The sequence below is a fragment of the Triplophysa dalaica genome, chromosome 9 (genome assembly GCF_015846415.1).
Source record: "Triplophysa dalaica isolate WHDGS20190420 chromosome 9, ASM1584641v1, whole genome shotgun sequence".
NCBI classification, from domain to species: Eukaryota; Metazoa; Chordata; class Actinopteri; order Cypriniformes; family Nemacheilidae; genus Triplophysa; species Triplophysa dalaica.
Genome location: NC_079550.1, coordinates 10966531 through 10984091, shown reverse-complemented (window position 1 = coordinate 10984091; position 17561 = coordinate 10966531). Strand labels below are relative to the sequence as shown.

The following is a 17561-nucleotide window of genomic DNA, read 5'->3' as shown; positions in this document are numbered from 1 at the left end:
CAGCGCCCGCCCACTTCCGTGACATCATGGTGAATAGCGAAATCGTTCAGCATTATCCTTAAGTTCAAAAGATACTTTTATAATAAATGTAAACAATTTGTTTAATTGTTTATTTAAATTAACGCTACAATACTTACAATAATCACAATACAGTAATTTAACGCACAGTCGGTCTTTCGTTTTGTGTGAAGGAACAACAATTCGAGACTAGTAAATAACAGTCAGCAATGGCGCCATCTTGTGTTTTTATGCCACTCAAATTTGTGAATAAGTCAAGACATCAACTTCTGGGGTCGGTTGCATACACTACTTAGACTGTTCTTACAAGTTAGTCATCTCTCTTTTTTTTATTCAAGTCATTTCGTCTTGAAGTCAGTTACATAAAAGGTAAATTGGTCTAATTTAAATCTGAAAAGTGAGAGTATTAGCGGCTAAGTTTTTGAAACAGGGCCCTGAGCCCGAATTCTTAAAGCTGCTAAATTAGCTTAAAACTTCTCCACAGGTGTCTGAAGGTGTGATTCAGGATCAATCTGAGAGCAACGCTGAGCAAGGAAAAGCAAATACTGCGTCCGCATTCGCCTATGCCCTTAAAGTATGTACTGCTTTTGTTATTGAAAAATATACATGTTCGTGCGTTACAAAACCGGACGTACAGGTACATATTGCCGCGAAACGGAATTAGCCGTTAGTTGCCTAGACGACACTGTGATCGTTAACTGTCACGAACATCAAAATACAGCTCTTCTGTAAAAAAAACTATGGTGGCAGGGCGGAGCAAAACAAAACAACAAATCGCAAAACTAAAAACAAATCTAAAAGCAAAATAGAAACCCCAAAATCAAAATGACAAATCAGAAAACACAATAGCAAATCAGAAAACGCAACGACAAGTGAGAAAACGACAAGTGGGAAAACGCAACGACAAGTGAGAAAACGACAAGTGGGAAAACGCAACGACAAGTGGGAAAACGCAACGACAAATCGCATGCAGCTGAAAGGCAACTGCCTGTGTACCATTCGTGATTGGTTTCCCGTTACAAGATACATGCAATATAAGCATATATGTACTTTAATCTGTGTCCCTGTTGGTTATGCTGAGAGAGTGACTGATGCGATTGTTTGTTTTCGCTTATAAATTTAACATCAAAGAGACAGTGACAACAATATGCTATGTATCATATCACATTTGTGTGTACTGTATATGCCCATGCCATAAAAAACTTTGCAGTGATTCTAAAATATGAGCTGAGCAAGAAAAAAATATGTTCTTGTATTATGGAGAGAATCAAGCAATGGGCACTTTTGCAGGCGGTATGTTTACAGAAGATAATAAAATACAAACCAAGATAAATGATCATGCACAGGGCATTTTAACAAACAATACCTCTGGTATGGCAAGACACTACCATCATAGGAAGGTGCATTTTTGTGGCATTTCTCTAGCTGTGCTCGGTGCTCGTGTTCCAGAAAACCATCATAGAGGACATTTTCAGTGCCCATAGAACAAATCAACAATCCCATCAATATTCAGTGTTATTGAAGTGCTACGCCAGGGAGGCACAAGCCATGCATATTTCTTGCTTTGTTATTGTATTGCCAAGCACAAGTCCTTAGCCCTTATATTCTGCAAACGCAGAAGCGTAAAGGTCAGCCTTTTTGCGACCTTAACCTTGCATGTTTGGCTTAGAACAGAGATCTTTACAATAAAAGAAACATATAAGTTTTATTTAAGCTGATCTTTTGACTGCAAAATGCTTTCACCAGCCTGCATGCATGTGTTTGTGACACGTGCATCCCTGTGTTAACATGGCAGGTGCTTTTGATTGGCTTAATTCTCCATATTTTCACCGCATCACATTGATATGCAAATGGCCCAACTTTAGTCACACAAAACTAAAGGACTTCAATGAAGCCCTCTATGTGATTGCTCACTTCACCCGTGCACTTAGCAAGCACACGTCTCTTGCTGAAAAATCACCTAATTGCCATTTAAATGATGTGCAGCAAATTGAATCTGATACCCCGCAATTATGTGCATTGTCCCTTTGCCCCTGTCTGTGATTGAGCTTTGTATTCAACAGGTAGGGCAATGGAAACAAGGCGTTCGAAGTCTGACGAAAGCAGGAAAGTACTCAAAAGAGATACATGTGCCTTTCTGGTGTTCCCGGGGTCACTTGAATTGGATTTGGATTGATCCCGGAGTAAGCTATCAGTGTAATGAAATGTTTGTGTGTGCAAAGAAGTCAAGCAGGGAATTGAAAATTGATAAGAAGCTTATGACAAAAGGAGACGTGCATAGTAAAAGGGTTGTGAATACAAATGATTTCCTGGCAGACAGCTCCAACTGGCTAGAGCTGAATCAAATACAGTATAGCCAGGCAAGAAATCTTTCAGAGGGATGCTGAGAACTTAAAAACCAGGGTCCATATTTCGAAGGTAGATAATGAAGCAGCTCTCTCAAAATCGATTATAAACTGCTAAGTGGAATTTTATATTTTTCACAAACTCCGCAGTGGGTTAGACATTATGAAATATTATCACCGACTATATTTTTTTGTTATATAAACACAAGCTGTTTTGGACTTGGTCAGCAATCTGAGTTACATTGCTGATCTGGAGGAAAATAAATATTGCTCAGAAGTTCTTTTGTTCAATGCTTGGACTTATTGTAGAGGACACACGTCTGAGATTTACAAATTTGAAGAGATTTTATAGCGAGACTATGTGTTTTTATTTATACAAAAAAAAGAAATCCTTAAAGGGACGGTTGACAGAAAATGATTCTTGTTGAACAGTTCTTGGCCACCATTGACCATTGATAGTAGAGAAGATGACAATTGTAGTCAAAAGTGCTCAGAACTGTTTTCTTTCCTACATTATTCAAAATACATGTTGTGTTCAAGTTCAATAGTGCAAATAAATTCATAAAGCAATTTTTCCTAATATGGCAGTCATTGGTGGCCAAGAACTGTTTGGTTACAAGCATTCTTTCCAATATCTTTCTCTGTGTTCATCAAAACAATGGAAATTTATGCAGATTTGTAACAACACGTGGGTGAGTAAATGAAGACTTTTTTGGGCGAACTGTTCCTTTAAAAATGGAAAAAGCAAAATATCACCTCTACTGTGAACATTCTCTTTCATGCATGAATTATGATAGCCTCAGTCAGGAGTACATTCTTTTCTTGCTTTTTAGGGCAACCTTTTTTACTTTTTATTTTCCATTTGAGTGAACATCTGAATAGGCGACAGCATATAGGATGATGCACTAGTGTCCCCTGTAGAGGTTGATGTGCAATTGTGCCATCTAAACCCATGCATACGAAAGACATGACATATTGAAAGCTGAACTTCTATTCATTAAAGGGTTAATTTTTTTAAATAAAAACTATTTTGATATTTTTGGGGGATATCAAAGATTGTAAAATGATTTTGCCATCATGAGACAATAAAACTCATCAATTGCAAAATAATCTGTAAATTACAGTAATCTGTCGTCATTTTATTTAGTAAAGCAGTTTTGTTGAGACACTGTGGTGGATCAAGCACAATTGTCTTGCTAGTTTATAAAAAACACATTTTAAATATCAGTGTGGGTGTGTGGCTGTGTAGTGTGTCTCACCACTGTTCCTGAAAAAATGTGTCAAACAACTTTGTGTTATGCAGGAAACTGTAGGACACGGCTAATGAAAGATTCACATTCTGGGATAATTTGAAAGAAAATAATAATAATAAGGTGGAGATCTCCACACAGCATGGCAGAAATCAAGTCAAGCCAAGTTTAATGTGGCGGACCTGTGTAGGTGTTCTGAAACACCATAAGGTCCATTTCGGCTTTGTGTACAAATGTGAGAACAGTATGGGTTCTATTATAGTTTGTTTTTGCTTTTCGAGTATGTTTTGTTATTTTGAGTTTGTTCAGAGCAACATCTATTGTAGGAAATTGGGGAGTTGCTCTTTCCATGTGGGAACGAGAATAAAAACTGAGGTTTTTGAAATGAAAGGTGAATGTTCCATCTAGCTATCTGCTTCTTTCATATAGTGAACCACACAATCAATAACAAAAAAGCCGAAAAAACATAATTCTTCAAAGTATGGCTTATTCTCTTTGAAGATTGACGTCATTGGACTTGTAAGAAGTTTGATAGAGCTCATGAATGAATCATTATGGACTTAGATGTGACCCTATGAGCGGATGCAAAGCGATGTTATCATATTTTTTAAGGTCATAATATCAATGCAACTGAAACTTTGTATGTAGCGTAGTGCAATTCATTTATATCTAAAGACTATAATTCCCTATCTATCAAGATCATGATCCAACATGAACAAACATCACGTTCCGTACTAAAACACTGGCATTATAATGCAAATAACGATGGGAAAGCTTTAGTAGTATCTTTCTGAGTATGTTTGTGTGTTTGTTAAACCTTTTTTCATGGAAAACGGTGGTCTTTGTTGCCGAATGCAAACTAGAATTGCAACCTCTTTATAGTTTTCTCTTGTCAGCCAGCCCACACTTCAGATTTAATTTAACTTAATCTGCATCATAGGGGAAAAAAATCAACTAACCATAATCAAACTAAAATTGTTTATTCCAATTTGTTTTTGGAATCAAGACATTTAGAGGAATGTAATGGTTTCAATTGTTTTGGTTGTTTTTTATTAGATAGTCGTATTGCCGTTACAGCCAATGGTAGTAATTCAACCCTCTCTCATTTGTCACAGCGGGGTGATTCTTCTCCGCAAAAACATCATTACATTAGGTGTTTATCTCTACAAACAGAGGAATTTATTATCTTGAAAATGAAAATGACTGCAAGATATTTGTGCTCAGAACATGCTGGAAATCCATAGAATCTGAAAACTGTTTACAATTAAAAGTGGCTCCAATTATGATTATAATATATTGAATACATGCCTGAAATTCTAATGTATGTGTGTTGGAGGATAAGGAGGGTTATGCATTGAAACTTTAGCCCCTGGTAGCGAGAAATGAAAACTGCATAAATGGCAAACAAACAAACAAATTACATATAATTTATGGTAAATATGGTTTAAGATCTGGGACCACCAGATATGTGATATTTTCTTTAAATAAATTTACTTTGAAATTCAAAACCGCACTATCATGCTATAAATCTATACAACCATCAAAACGATATTCTACTGCCTTTCAAAATTATTAAAAAAATACTTTCTTCGGAAATATGTTATATGAAAAATCTATTGAATAACATTGAACAGAAAACGATATGCTGGCAAGCACAACCCCGAGGGAAGTGTTTCACAGTTCTCTGATAGATATCTAGTAGGATCTGGATATTGAAAGACAGATTGTTTGTCATGGGAAATGCAGTATCTGGTGAGATTTAAAAACACTGTTGTTGCTCATTTCAACATTTGCTCAATTACACATTTTCGAGTGAGATTCTCCAGGTTATATCTTCTATTTTACACACGTGAGTAGGTTGTTGAGTAAATAATATAAAAAACATTTGCTACACTATGGCATGCTACAAAGATGTCTGTTTCACAAAAGGAAAGAAAGAAAATAAATTTTCATGAACCTTTTGATGATTTTTAGGGGGGAAACTGAAAATGTTTCTTTTATGGGATCGCTGTGAAGAACCTTTTGTAGCACCTTTATTTTAAAAGGGTTACTTTACCCAAAAATGTATTCCGTCATCATGTACTCAACCTCAAGTTGTTCCAAACCTGTAAAAATGTGATTGTTCTGATGATTACACTGTGAGATATCTGGAATATTTATAAATCTCACCCCCATTGACTCTCATAGTATTTATGGCAGTAAATGGTGAGAACTGACATTCTTCCAAATTTCTTCCCGTGTGTTCAGCACAACAAAGACAATTATACAGGTTTGGAACAATCTAAGGGTGAGTAAATGATGACAGAATTGTCATTTTTAGGTGAAGTATGGCTTTAAGATTGAACTCAATTTCTCATAGCTTGTAGCTCTTCTAATGAAAGATGAAAAACATCTGCCAGTGAGACATTATTTGTGACATCATAATTTTGTATTAATCCAGATTAGTATTAAAATTCATTCATGAGTTTTTTATTTATTATTATCAAGTCTTCATTTGAGTTTAATTGCTGTTGCTATGGGAACAGGAAACAGGACTGCACCACAGTAGTTTGTTCTGTATTGGACTCTCTTCACTGGTTTCGATTGTACAATCCAGTTTATTGTCTCATTTGTTTATGAAGGACCAAATGGCTTGGCACCTCATTACGTCTCCTCCTCTTTCAACATCAGACTTTTAGACCTCAAAGGTCATCAAATAGCCTCTTATTGTCTGTTCAAAGGACCTGCTTAAATTCTGAGGGTGGCCTCTTAATGTTTTTTAAGACTATTTCTTTGTAGCCTAAACAAATATTTAGCAAGGCAGTATTGCAAAACAGTACAATTATTTCTTCATCCTGACAGTGAAAGTGTGTGTAAATGATACATTGCATTTTTTTTAGGTTTTTTGGTTTCGTTGTGCTGCTCTATGGTTAACAGGTGTTTTTAAACGTGCTATCGAAATCAGACTCACTGGAAGATTCATCACAGTTTGCATGTTACAAGCCTTCCCTCTACTGGAAAAATGAACAAATTGCAGGAAAATACATAAGTTTACCAGCAGATGTCAGTCAATACAAGCGATTGCCCTTCGCATCTTTTTTCTTCATGCTCAATGATCCTTCTAAAGTTTGAAACATCACAGGAGAAACAAATATTGTGTTAGATTGGCACACACCGAGACAGTGAAGTATTAGTGTAAAAACTGTATTTTTGGTGTGACAGTTATAAATACGTGCGTCAACATTTATTTTCTTGCCCAGAGGAATGTGAGCTCCATTTATTTTACTTGTTGACTCATCAAACAAAACTTTGCAGAAACAAATTTTCTCTGCTGTCTGTGTTTTCCTTGCCAATTCCTCTGAAGAAATACGCATTAAAAGAATATTAATGAGTTTCCAAAAGAATTTAACTTTTAAACTAATTCCAGGGTATTTTTCTTAAGACTATTTTGGAATTCCTTTTGTAATACATTTTTTATATTTATACTATAATGGTTACTTCTGCTATCCATTTTAATTTCTTATCAATGACTTTTTTGAGTATGTCTTTTTGAGTGGATATCCATCCACTCCAGTATAGTTTATTTAAAAGAAAAGTGTCAAATGCATGCTTATATCTTTGGGAGTATGTAGTCAAAATGTATAGGGTACGTTAATGACTTTATTGAATAGTTTTATTGTGGTTTTATTACTTTTATTATTTTTATGTATCCTATATCCAAACAAATGCCAACACATAAGCCATTTAAAAAAAAACTTTACTAAAATTATTTAAATTGAAAGAGATTGTGGGTTTTAAACCTTCCTTCACCCTGATCACCTTTACATATCAAACATATATTTTTTTTAATTTAAATGTGATGTTAGCTGTGGCAAACAATTGTGTATCAAACAATACCAAAAACTCAACATGTTTATTTCCTTTTAAGCCCATTCAATTTCCCTTCGACCAAAGCATTTTCTAGGGACCACACACCTGTTTGGGATTATATTGGATATTTTAATACTGCATATGTGGAAATCGCTGGCAGTCAACCTCCGAGCATCCATCCTTGTTTGGCAGCACAGATATAAATAAATAAACGCATTGCCAAACTGCATATTGATAAGCCAAATATGAAAGAAACTGTGCGCTTTCGAATACTGCGCGTGTGAACTGTGTGGATGAAATGGCTCTCAAAGCTATCATTACAGATACTGTTGACAGAAAAAAACACATCAGCTCAAGCAAAGGAAAATTTTGGAGGTGTGGCACACCTTTTGAATTCGATGGTTCACAATGCGAAACCCTACAAAGAAGGATACTATACCATGCAAGATGTCTCAAATGACTCAAACGACGCCCACTTTTAATGACATGATTGCTCATGGTGGTAATCTGATATCTTTCAAGATAGTTCCTAACAAAAGAAACATTGTTCAAAATTGTATTATAATCATTCCGTTGTGATGATGGTCGAAATGAACATAATGATGATTAGCGTTTTGTTTCTTTGTCCCTTTAAAGTTTTTCCCATACATGGATCCTGTGTTTCATGAACGCTTATTGTTTCTTTATAATATCAAATAACACAAAGCAAGTAAACAAGTGGATGTAAACTGCATCTTGTAAATAGCATCTGCAATGCTCACCCACACCAAACATTTGGCTAGCCCTAGTGCTTTAAATTGGAAACTGTGGTGCTACTTTTATCTAAGGCTACCAGTGTTCTTTGAAAGTTCACCATGGACATCCTGGATCTGTTTCTAAAGCCACAGTTTAAACTACTTCTGTACAGCACTGCATGGGATTACATTAAGGAAGCATCACTGAAGTGATCCGTGAGGGAGATCATTATTTAGAGGAGGAAGAGTGACAAAATGGGCACCGCCTTCAAAGCAGACTACACGCTATTATGTACATCTCTGTTAACCTAAACAGAGAAACCGAAAATATAAACATATATCGCCTGTTTTCTTTTTCTTTCGATTTTTCCAAAGACACTTCAAAAACGCGCATCTAATAAGATGACAAATACGCCGCATGTGACTGTATTCCCCTCCCGTTTCTTTCCAAGGCTAGTCAAGGTATATTGTTGTTCGCCTCCAGCTCGGTTCCGTGCAATATTCCGATCATATCGTCTCTCCTCACAAGCGCCGCTGATTGGCCGGATTAATTCGCGTGCATCTTCAGGCTGCGTGTGCGCGCGCTCTCTCCTCTCCATCTCGGCGCGCGACATACGGGCACGCTAAATTAAATCGCAGCGCTATCCATACGGCTCGGCGGCGAACGTCTTTCTTCACGGCCGACTTCCCTCCAGAAAACTTCGCGGAAACTTCGCGGGCGCACGGATTACGAATTCTTCGTCGCGAGCGCGGAAGAAAACGGTGATAATATAAGCACGCAAAAGGATTGCGATGTGTCCGACCAAGGCGATAATCTTGGTGCTTCTTTACTTCGGCAGAGCAGGTGAGATTTAAAGGCGACTTTAAGTGTTATGCAGTAGAAGTAGACAAACGGTTATATAATGAATAGCAGTGTTTTTGTGCGTTTTGCAGGCGGGCGTGCTACTTTTACGTGAACTCTGTGGACAGTGATGTAGTGCCACTGGCAGGTGCATAAGTCGACCTGTTTGAATTCCGCTGTGCTTATTGATCAGCACTGTTGCATGATTTATTGTATGTATTGTGTGCAATGTTTTATTTTGTTGGACTCGCGAGAAAGCGGATAGGCTATCCTAAATGTATTGTAGTGACCATTGTTAGCTAACTGGCTAGGCTATTTTCAATGGGCTTTGACAATGGGACTTGCTCTAAACAAGGCAAGACTGTCTGAGACAACATTTAAGCAGTCCTTATTTGGTGCTGCATAATTGGACCTGCTTGCATTATTTAACGTTATATGCCCGATTGTTTCTGTTGACGAATTCAAGTGAATAAACCCTCACATGTTAGTCTTTGTATCCACGAAATGTCCCGATTGTGTCTTGGAAGAAAAGCATCGCTTGAATTGCAGTTGAACTGTGATGAATTCATTTGGGACAGTGGTGGGATGGAGTTCTCGGCAATCCACCTGCTGCACGAGTCGGGAATGATCCAATCAGAGACTTTGGGCGGGAACGATCTGTTACTTTCATCTATGATGTAATAAGCAACACATTTACTAGGAATCCCGACGCTGTTGTGCTCATGACGATGGTTGCCGACGTTCTTCCAAGACGTCTTTTCTCATAAAATAACGTTAAATTCACATCGCTCATTGCAATTGTGTTACACGAGTGGCTAAAAATAAACCATGGTTCTACTGTATTATAGTAAATGTACCGTAGCCCTGTTTTTTTGTTGCAGATTACAATTGGTATTAATGTAGTTTTACTTCAAATACTATTGTTACTGTAGTGAGTAATAATGGTAAAAATGTTTAAGGTTACTATGGTTGTTGAAATACAACGTTGGTTTATTATACAGTATATGAGAGATAATACATATGAGAGATGATAAAAAGGGTTTGCTAGCATTGTAAATTCAACTAGATGCTTCCGGTTATGTCACTGTTTTGATCCTACGAGGTGAACACTAGGCATTACTCCTGGGATTTTATCATTGTCATGGTAGAGATATGATGGGCGGGGCACTGGGGTCACATGATGCACTACCACAGGTTTTGGGCATGAGTCATCTTCGTGATGTAATCTCTCTAATCTCTTTGGGGTTTTAATTAGCTGTGCTCAAGATAGCCTCCTCTTACTCCGAGGGCCAAAGCAAGACGGAAAACAATAAGATGGAAGCAGCAAAACATTGAGCTGGAAACACAGGTTGATCTTCCAGTCTCGTTTTTTGTGTACATGTGGCCTGAAGAAAATTGGTTTTAACAGGACAGATGTTGCCCTGACAGAGCAATTTCCCATGATCATTAAAGCTGTATGCGTGTGTTTGCTCTGACACGCACATACACGCGCCCGGACGAGGAGAATGGATGTTGTGCATGTATATGACTGTGAATCTGTCTTCTCATAGTGGATTTGTGCATGTGTGTTTGACGTTTCACAGGAACACTGTTATTTAGTGTCTACAGTATGAGGGTTGCAGTGTGTCCAAATAAGTGGATTTTCTATTTCACTGCCTCCCAATATTAACTCTTCAGCATCCAGTATTACATCATTATCTGTTTTTGTATTATCATGCAATGCTTACGTTAGTTTTTTTCTTGAAAAGGTTAGTCAGTGTAGAGGAAGCTTATGTCTTTTAAGCTGGATAAACCAAAGAATGCCTTTGGCCTGAAGGCATGTTATATTCACAACTTTGGCACCGTTTGGTGGCGGAGGATGTTAAGGCCTCCCCATATGTCCACTTTGAATCATTGAAACCATTAGCTGTGATTGGTCTCTCACTCTTATCTTTCGGAAGGCTTCGTTGCACTGGATCTCTTTAAACCTTCATAGTAATTTCCTGGAAATGCTGATGCAGTTGATTTGAAGTACAGTATATGATAGCAATCATGCAGTAAAACCCTTATTCTGTATAGGAAGGCTTTATTTTGAAGAATCCTACTGTAGACAGGGATGGGTATTGTTATGATTTTATCCATATTGATATTGTTATCAATACTGTTATCGATACTACCCTCTATAATTTGATGCAAAAAAACATGATGTTAAAAGATGTTTTCAAGAACATTTCAAGTTTCTTTATTACAAATGAGCTTTAGAACTGCAGTTTACGAGCAAACAGAAAATGCCACCTAACAAAACGTGTGTGTGTTCCTTAGCATAACACTTACGGCACTTAGCATGTGCATAGGAGCGCATCATAATGTAATTCAACATATTTACTTGCATCGCTATGGTTATTTGGCCGGTAGACCGTATTTCTGCTTTCCTTTCTGGTTTTAGGTCTACATAAATTTAGGTACTACTTCTAAGTTAAATGTTTTATTATTTTACCATTTACTAAAGTAAGTAAATATACTCCTTGGCTAAATTATGTTATTAAAGACAATGTTATAACATGTTTTCGAATAATGGACTTTTATTTTGACGGGTTTCCGCAAAGGGGTGTTTGACGGAAGCTTCCTCGTTGTGAAATGCGGACACTGAAAGCTCCACAAGCAAAACCATGTCACTCTTTTACTCATGAACACGCAAAACAAGCAGATACAAATACATCGCGGAAATAACATGGCCGTAGATATCACACGTACGTCGAGCAAACAAAATTTTAAAAGCCAAATACACAGAGAAAAAACAACGCAAGTATCGAGAACAGACACCCTAGTATCGACCCAATTATGTACCGGTTCAAAAAAGTAGGGGCTCTAGGTACCCATCTCTAACTGTAGATGAATAAATGTGGATGGATGTGCCTGTCAGGCCACAGTGGCAGAATATTTGCCCTCGTTTTTTCCTGTGTGTGTAGCAGCATTCAGGATTGAGTCCTGTGTTCTGGGCGACATCCTGTTTTGCTAAATATCTCTCTGGGATCTACAGTGTAGCTCTTCTGCTTGGTCTCACCTTTTGATCATGAGTGGAGCTGGCAGATTTAGGCCTTCAAAATGCTGGAGGAGCACAGGCATTTACATGCTTAATGAGACTGGCCTTTTACGGTTTACCTTAATAGTTTGCCTGTAATGAATAATATTTATGAGTTTTGTTTCAATGTGGCTGCATGTTTTATTCTTAAAGTAATGGGTGGCTGAAATGCTTGCGGATTGGAGCAGAAGCCGTTGTCAAGGATGCACCTTCATTATTGACTTGAGTTAAAAGTGTTGTGTCCTGGATACTGGTCATAATAACTGTCAAGCTCTCTTTTTTGGAGTTTTCGCATTGGCTGCATTTTAGTAATTTTTTTCACTTTCTTCCCTGTTTCCAAAGGATGTTGTTCCCTTGCAGGGTCTTCATTAATTCTTCTGCTGTATATTCTTGTTCTCTTTGCAATTGGTATCTTTATAGCCTTTCTGGGGCTGAAAAATATTGAGAGAAGGGATTTAGAAATGCAATTACAGTGATTCTATATTTTAACTGGAATATTGTACATTTCCATAGCATTTAATTTGTTGGTGTAAGATTTCTTAGAATGCTGTGTGCGAACTGCTGTTTTGTTTCAGATTGGTAACCAATCTTGCACAGTTAAGTTTATATAATCGTTGACTAGCTAGCTAGGTATTATGCTAACAAGAGATGCAAAAAAAATCCTATTTATGTGGAATTTAAAGGTCCAGTGTATTTAATTTAGTGCCATTTAGTGGTGAGGTTACGAACTGCAATAAACGGCTCACTCCACCCATCCCTTTCGAAGCACTACAGCAGTTCTCACAGGACGAAGATGTTATCACTTTGTCTGATTAGGGCTACTGTAGAAACAACAAGGCGAAGTCCATGTAAGGGACACGTGTCGTATGTAGATAGAAATAGCTCATTCTAATGTATTAAAAAACAAAATGCTTCTTTATGGAAGGTCTTAAACCTCTGAAGATATAGTTATTTATTACATTGCTTTTCTGTCAATAGATCAGGAAGTATTTAATTTTTAACACAACATGTGGCACCAAACAAAATTGCACAAGAAATTACTGTTTGCAGACGGTTTAAAACCATTTTCAGAAGTCATTTTGAAAAATGTAATTTTGTTTGGTGCCACGGAAATTACTTTTTTTTCCCTTTAAAGTTTCAATGGAATCAAACATATGGTAGCCTACAGTATATCAGCTGTTGTATATTGTGCATTTGTCAAACCATTTCATGAGGGCTTCGTAATTTCACTGTTATTTCATTTTTGATGACCCTTAATGAAACGGGCTGGTTTAGTTACTGCAACGTTAAGCCCACCTTAGCATAGAATATAGTGTTTCCCTGGCTCATTCGCATTTGACTTGCTTTAAGTCAAGGTATTATGACATAATAATACTGAAAAGCTGCTTTGCAACAACATGGATTGTTAAAAGCTCTATACAAATAAAAGTGACTATGTAAAAGATCTTTTCTTCGCCGGTGTACAGAGTAGTAATGCTCACAGTTTTTCTGTGCATGTTGAACTTCTAAAAGAGTAACAAAAATCTTTTTATTTCATTATGTAATTTCTCTTCAGGCATTAGTGTTCATCTTTGGAGACATACTGTATATAAAACATGTAGACTTTGGATGACGTAAACAGCAGTGGTTCAGTGCTGTTCCAGAAGAACGTCCTATTTCGGATCTTTAATGCTACACAAACATTTGAAAACGAAATGCAACCAATGGAACAGAATATTTATAACCGACATAAAATGTTAGACACATATCTTTAAGATTTATTATATTAGTAAGATTTAAAAATATATATACATCATTGTATAAATTGCACAAAATTCAAGATATGGAAGAAAGGAGGCGGGAACCGGAAGACAGTTAAAATAAAGATTTAATGTAAATAAAAACAAAGTAAATAAACAGCCAGCATCCCCTCACAGACTACTGCCCGCAACACAAACATAAATATAAACATAAATATAAACTTAGCATGTGTCCGGGCCCGGTCCTCCCTCTTCGACGGTCCAGTCGCTCGTTCTCTTATATGCTCCCAATCTCCTACGTGATTCGAGCCCGGTGTGCGCACAGCTGGCGCTCATTAACAATTACTTACCGCTCTTAAACCATGGTCTCGTCCCGCCTACTCCACTACAATCATATTAGTAATTATTGAACTTTTTTGCTTGTTTTGAGGCCAAATTAGCAACAATGCCTTCAATTGTCGACAGTATTTGTTTTTATAGCCATCTTTGAGAGTTCAACTGTAAACTTCTCAATTTACTCAATCTATGATTTTTTAAAGGCGTGATGAACTGGGCTTGTTTGTTGTTTTTAACTGTTGTATGAGGTCTACTTATGACGTCTAGGTGATTTTTACTTTCAAAAACATCAAAAACAATAAGTAATAGGCTATTTTCTACCCGGGCTTTTGAGGCCAGCTCTACAAACGCTCTGTTTTAATGGGCATTGAAGACAAAGTAAACGCCCATCGCTTTGATTGGATGGCAGTTTGCGTAGTTGGAGCCTTCTGTGAATTTGGTTTGAGACGTAACGTTAGGTTACACATTAGTACCATTCACATTTCATTTGATCAGTTTTATATGACCGAACCTGTCAGCATTTGAGACCCGAGATCGCGAACCAAACAAAACAACACCGCTATCCCGGGTCTCAAATGTTACGAGAGTTTCCATGATAAATAAACAAACGGGAGACTCCCGAAATGATACCAAAAAACTTCAAAACAGGCTCCATTATTCGCAAACGGTAGATTAAACCTTGAAAAATGATATGAGCCCGCCAAATCACAGAGATCGCAAATTCGCACGGGCATAAGATCACATACAACCTCTGCAATTAATACGACTAGAGGTCCCCAGGTAATACTAATCGCATGCAAATAGTGCTCAAGCGATCTCTGAAAAAGCAATAGTGATGCATAGTAAAACATTTATTTACTCTCATAAGATTGCCACACCATTCCTATTGGATCCAATATTTACGGCACAGCACTGCTTTTTAATTTTAGGCTCTCCACAAGGCCAGTGTCGATTTGTGCCTTGTTCACGAAGGAATCCTCAGAGAAATGAAACGAACAAATGCTCCATTTTTTTCCCACATGAGCTGAAACGTCTATAAAAATAAAGTGTAACCCCAAAATAATGGTTATGCAGCGACTGTATTCTTCCACAACCAGGGGAGGCACAATATTTAGTTATCTTTATCGGCATTTTTGTTTATTACTTGTGGTACTTCAGAATTTTCATGCGCGAACCAGTGTGCGGGACTAGAGAAGTAGTCATTAATATTCTTTTTTGTGGAGGCGGTGTTCAACCTATCAATGTCGTCATAGATAGGTGCATTCTAGAACCTGGAATTCGCTGGGCCTTGTGTCAATAACAGATGTAATCTCAGTAACAAGGGGGTTTTCAGTTTTAACACTTAGATGAATACGATTCCCTCTTATAAAATTGAGATTTTAATTCATGCCTCCTTTTAACTTTACAAATGATTTACTTGGTTTGTATACATAAAGAGCAGTTGTTCTGATGCAATAAATATACCTACCGTGGTAAAAAGCAAAACATTTTTAGAAATTTAATTTAGGGTTAATTGCGGACCGTACTTGTTATGAAAGGGTTAAAGATGATGAGTCCCCATTCATGTGCCCTGCCATTCTTTTGGTGTGTCTCATTACGCACACACACTCTCTCTCACTTTCTCTCTCACACACACACACACACACACTTTCTCATTCTCTTGTTCTTTTCTCTGACACACACACCCCTTCTGTCTGTTTTTTCTCTCTCTCTCTCTCTCTTTCATTTACAAGCACGTGCCACACGCGCACACACATATGCACACAGACGGAGAGTACAACATGACTGGGTGACCTCCCCTGCCTGAGATGCCTCACACTTATTTGCCCAACAGAAGCTGGATGTATCACAACCCCTGCAGTGATGTCTTTCTTTTGCCCGGACGTTGCATGTGGGGCTTGAGGAAAACATCCACGGACAGTTAGACCATCAGAGACACCGGAAACAGAAACAAAGAGACAACTGATGAGCACTTCACTGGGAAAAAAACCCCCCTTAATCCCCTGTCTCAGTACTATAATACTAACATTACTGTTTTAGTAATATATTACTGATACCAAAGTGTTGTTGCTAGGCTTCGGTGCTGAACATTACAATGGGAATGTATTTTTAAGGAAAGACTGAGGTTTATTTCAGGGCTGCACTGTGGACCAGCAGGCAGTGTTATGAGGCACTCAATCAGGAATGTCCCTTCTGGTCTGATGGCAGAGAATTTGCTACGTCAGGCTGCAGTGAGTGCGTCATCCACGGCCCACAGCTTGACGAGAACATGGATGCATTAGTCTGTCTGCTCGGCTGCTCTCGGTCCAGCGCTCTGTAAATACAGGGTGACTGAACAGGGTCACTGCCTCTTTTTTTTTTTTGTCTCTCTTTTTTCTTTCCAAGCTCCATCTTCACAAAACAGCCATGTACTATAGCCACAAGAAAGCATGCTTTGGAAGTTGATCCGAAGAACCAGCATTTATTAGTGGCGATAATTCAAACAAACTAGTAACTGCTTCTCTAAGCAAAGCTTTTGGGTGGTAAACAATAAAAGGAGAGAAAATGAGGCATTCTTGCATATGAGGGTCCTGTGACATATCTAGGGGTCTATGTTATGCAGTCTTTTGATTTCGGCCAAGCAACCTAGAAAAACCTAGCATATAACAACATGATCTAATAGGTTTCATTTATATAGTGCCTTTCCAGCACTAACACTGTTAACATTTTCTTCAAACAATGTAAAATGTTTCTTCAAACAATGTAAAATGATTGGGATCAAGTGCTAGACAACGTGCGAACATAGTTTAACATGCATCAAGTCATTTAGCATTTGAGTGCTTCTGCAGAAGTACAGCTTGTTAATCTATATTTAGAAGAAGAGGAATTGTCAGATGCGAGCATCGCTTCCAGCCTAGGATGTGTTCGCTGTGATCATCTGTATTCTCTTGGAATGAGAATGTTGATAAGCTCACTAAGCGTAAAGAGTGAAGCCCAATTTTTGGCAGACGGCGTGAGAAGGAAATCAGTGTTTTTTTATTGTACTGGGTAAGACTGTGAACTTCATGCATTAGTACATTTCCACCATCAGGCCAAATCCAGTTGGTAAAGTTAGGCTTTTTCTATTGTGGTGCTGCAAAAGTAGGATTAGAATTACAAGGATAGTTTACCCAAAAAATAAAAATGATTTGTTCATCATTCTTGAACACAAAGGAAGATCTTTGGAAGTATGTTGGTAACCAGAAAAAATTGACCCTCCATAGACTTCCATTAAATGGTTGCAAAACCATTGAGACATTTCTCAATTTATTTTGTGTTCCACAGTTTTTCTTGTTTTTGGGTGAACTATCCCTTTACATCAGTATTTGTGTTCCTTCGTAATCAAACCAAGTAAAATTCCATTTACTTT

At 37.6% G+C, this 17561-nt stretch overlaps 1 protein-coding gene across 4 annotated transcripts in view; it reads left to right on the top strand.

Moving 5' to 3' along the window:
* The first annotated feature begins 8736 nt into the window (after positions 1-8736).
* ncam1b (neural cell adhesion molecule 1b) overlaps positions 8737-17561 on the top strand; it is an 84739-nt gene continuing 75914 nt past the window's right edge. For 2 of the 4 annotated variants that reach the window (XM_056756373.1, XM_056756371.1), the window contains exon 1: positions 8737-9040. In XM_056756373.1, coding sequence (XP_056612351.1) covers positions 8989-9040 — 52 coding nt within the window. In that variant the 5' untranslated portion in view covers positions 8737-8988. The remainder of the gene's footprint in view (positions 9041-17561) is intronic. The other 2 variants (XM_056756372.1, XM_056756374.1) reach the window with 2 other exon arrangements.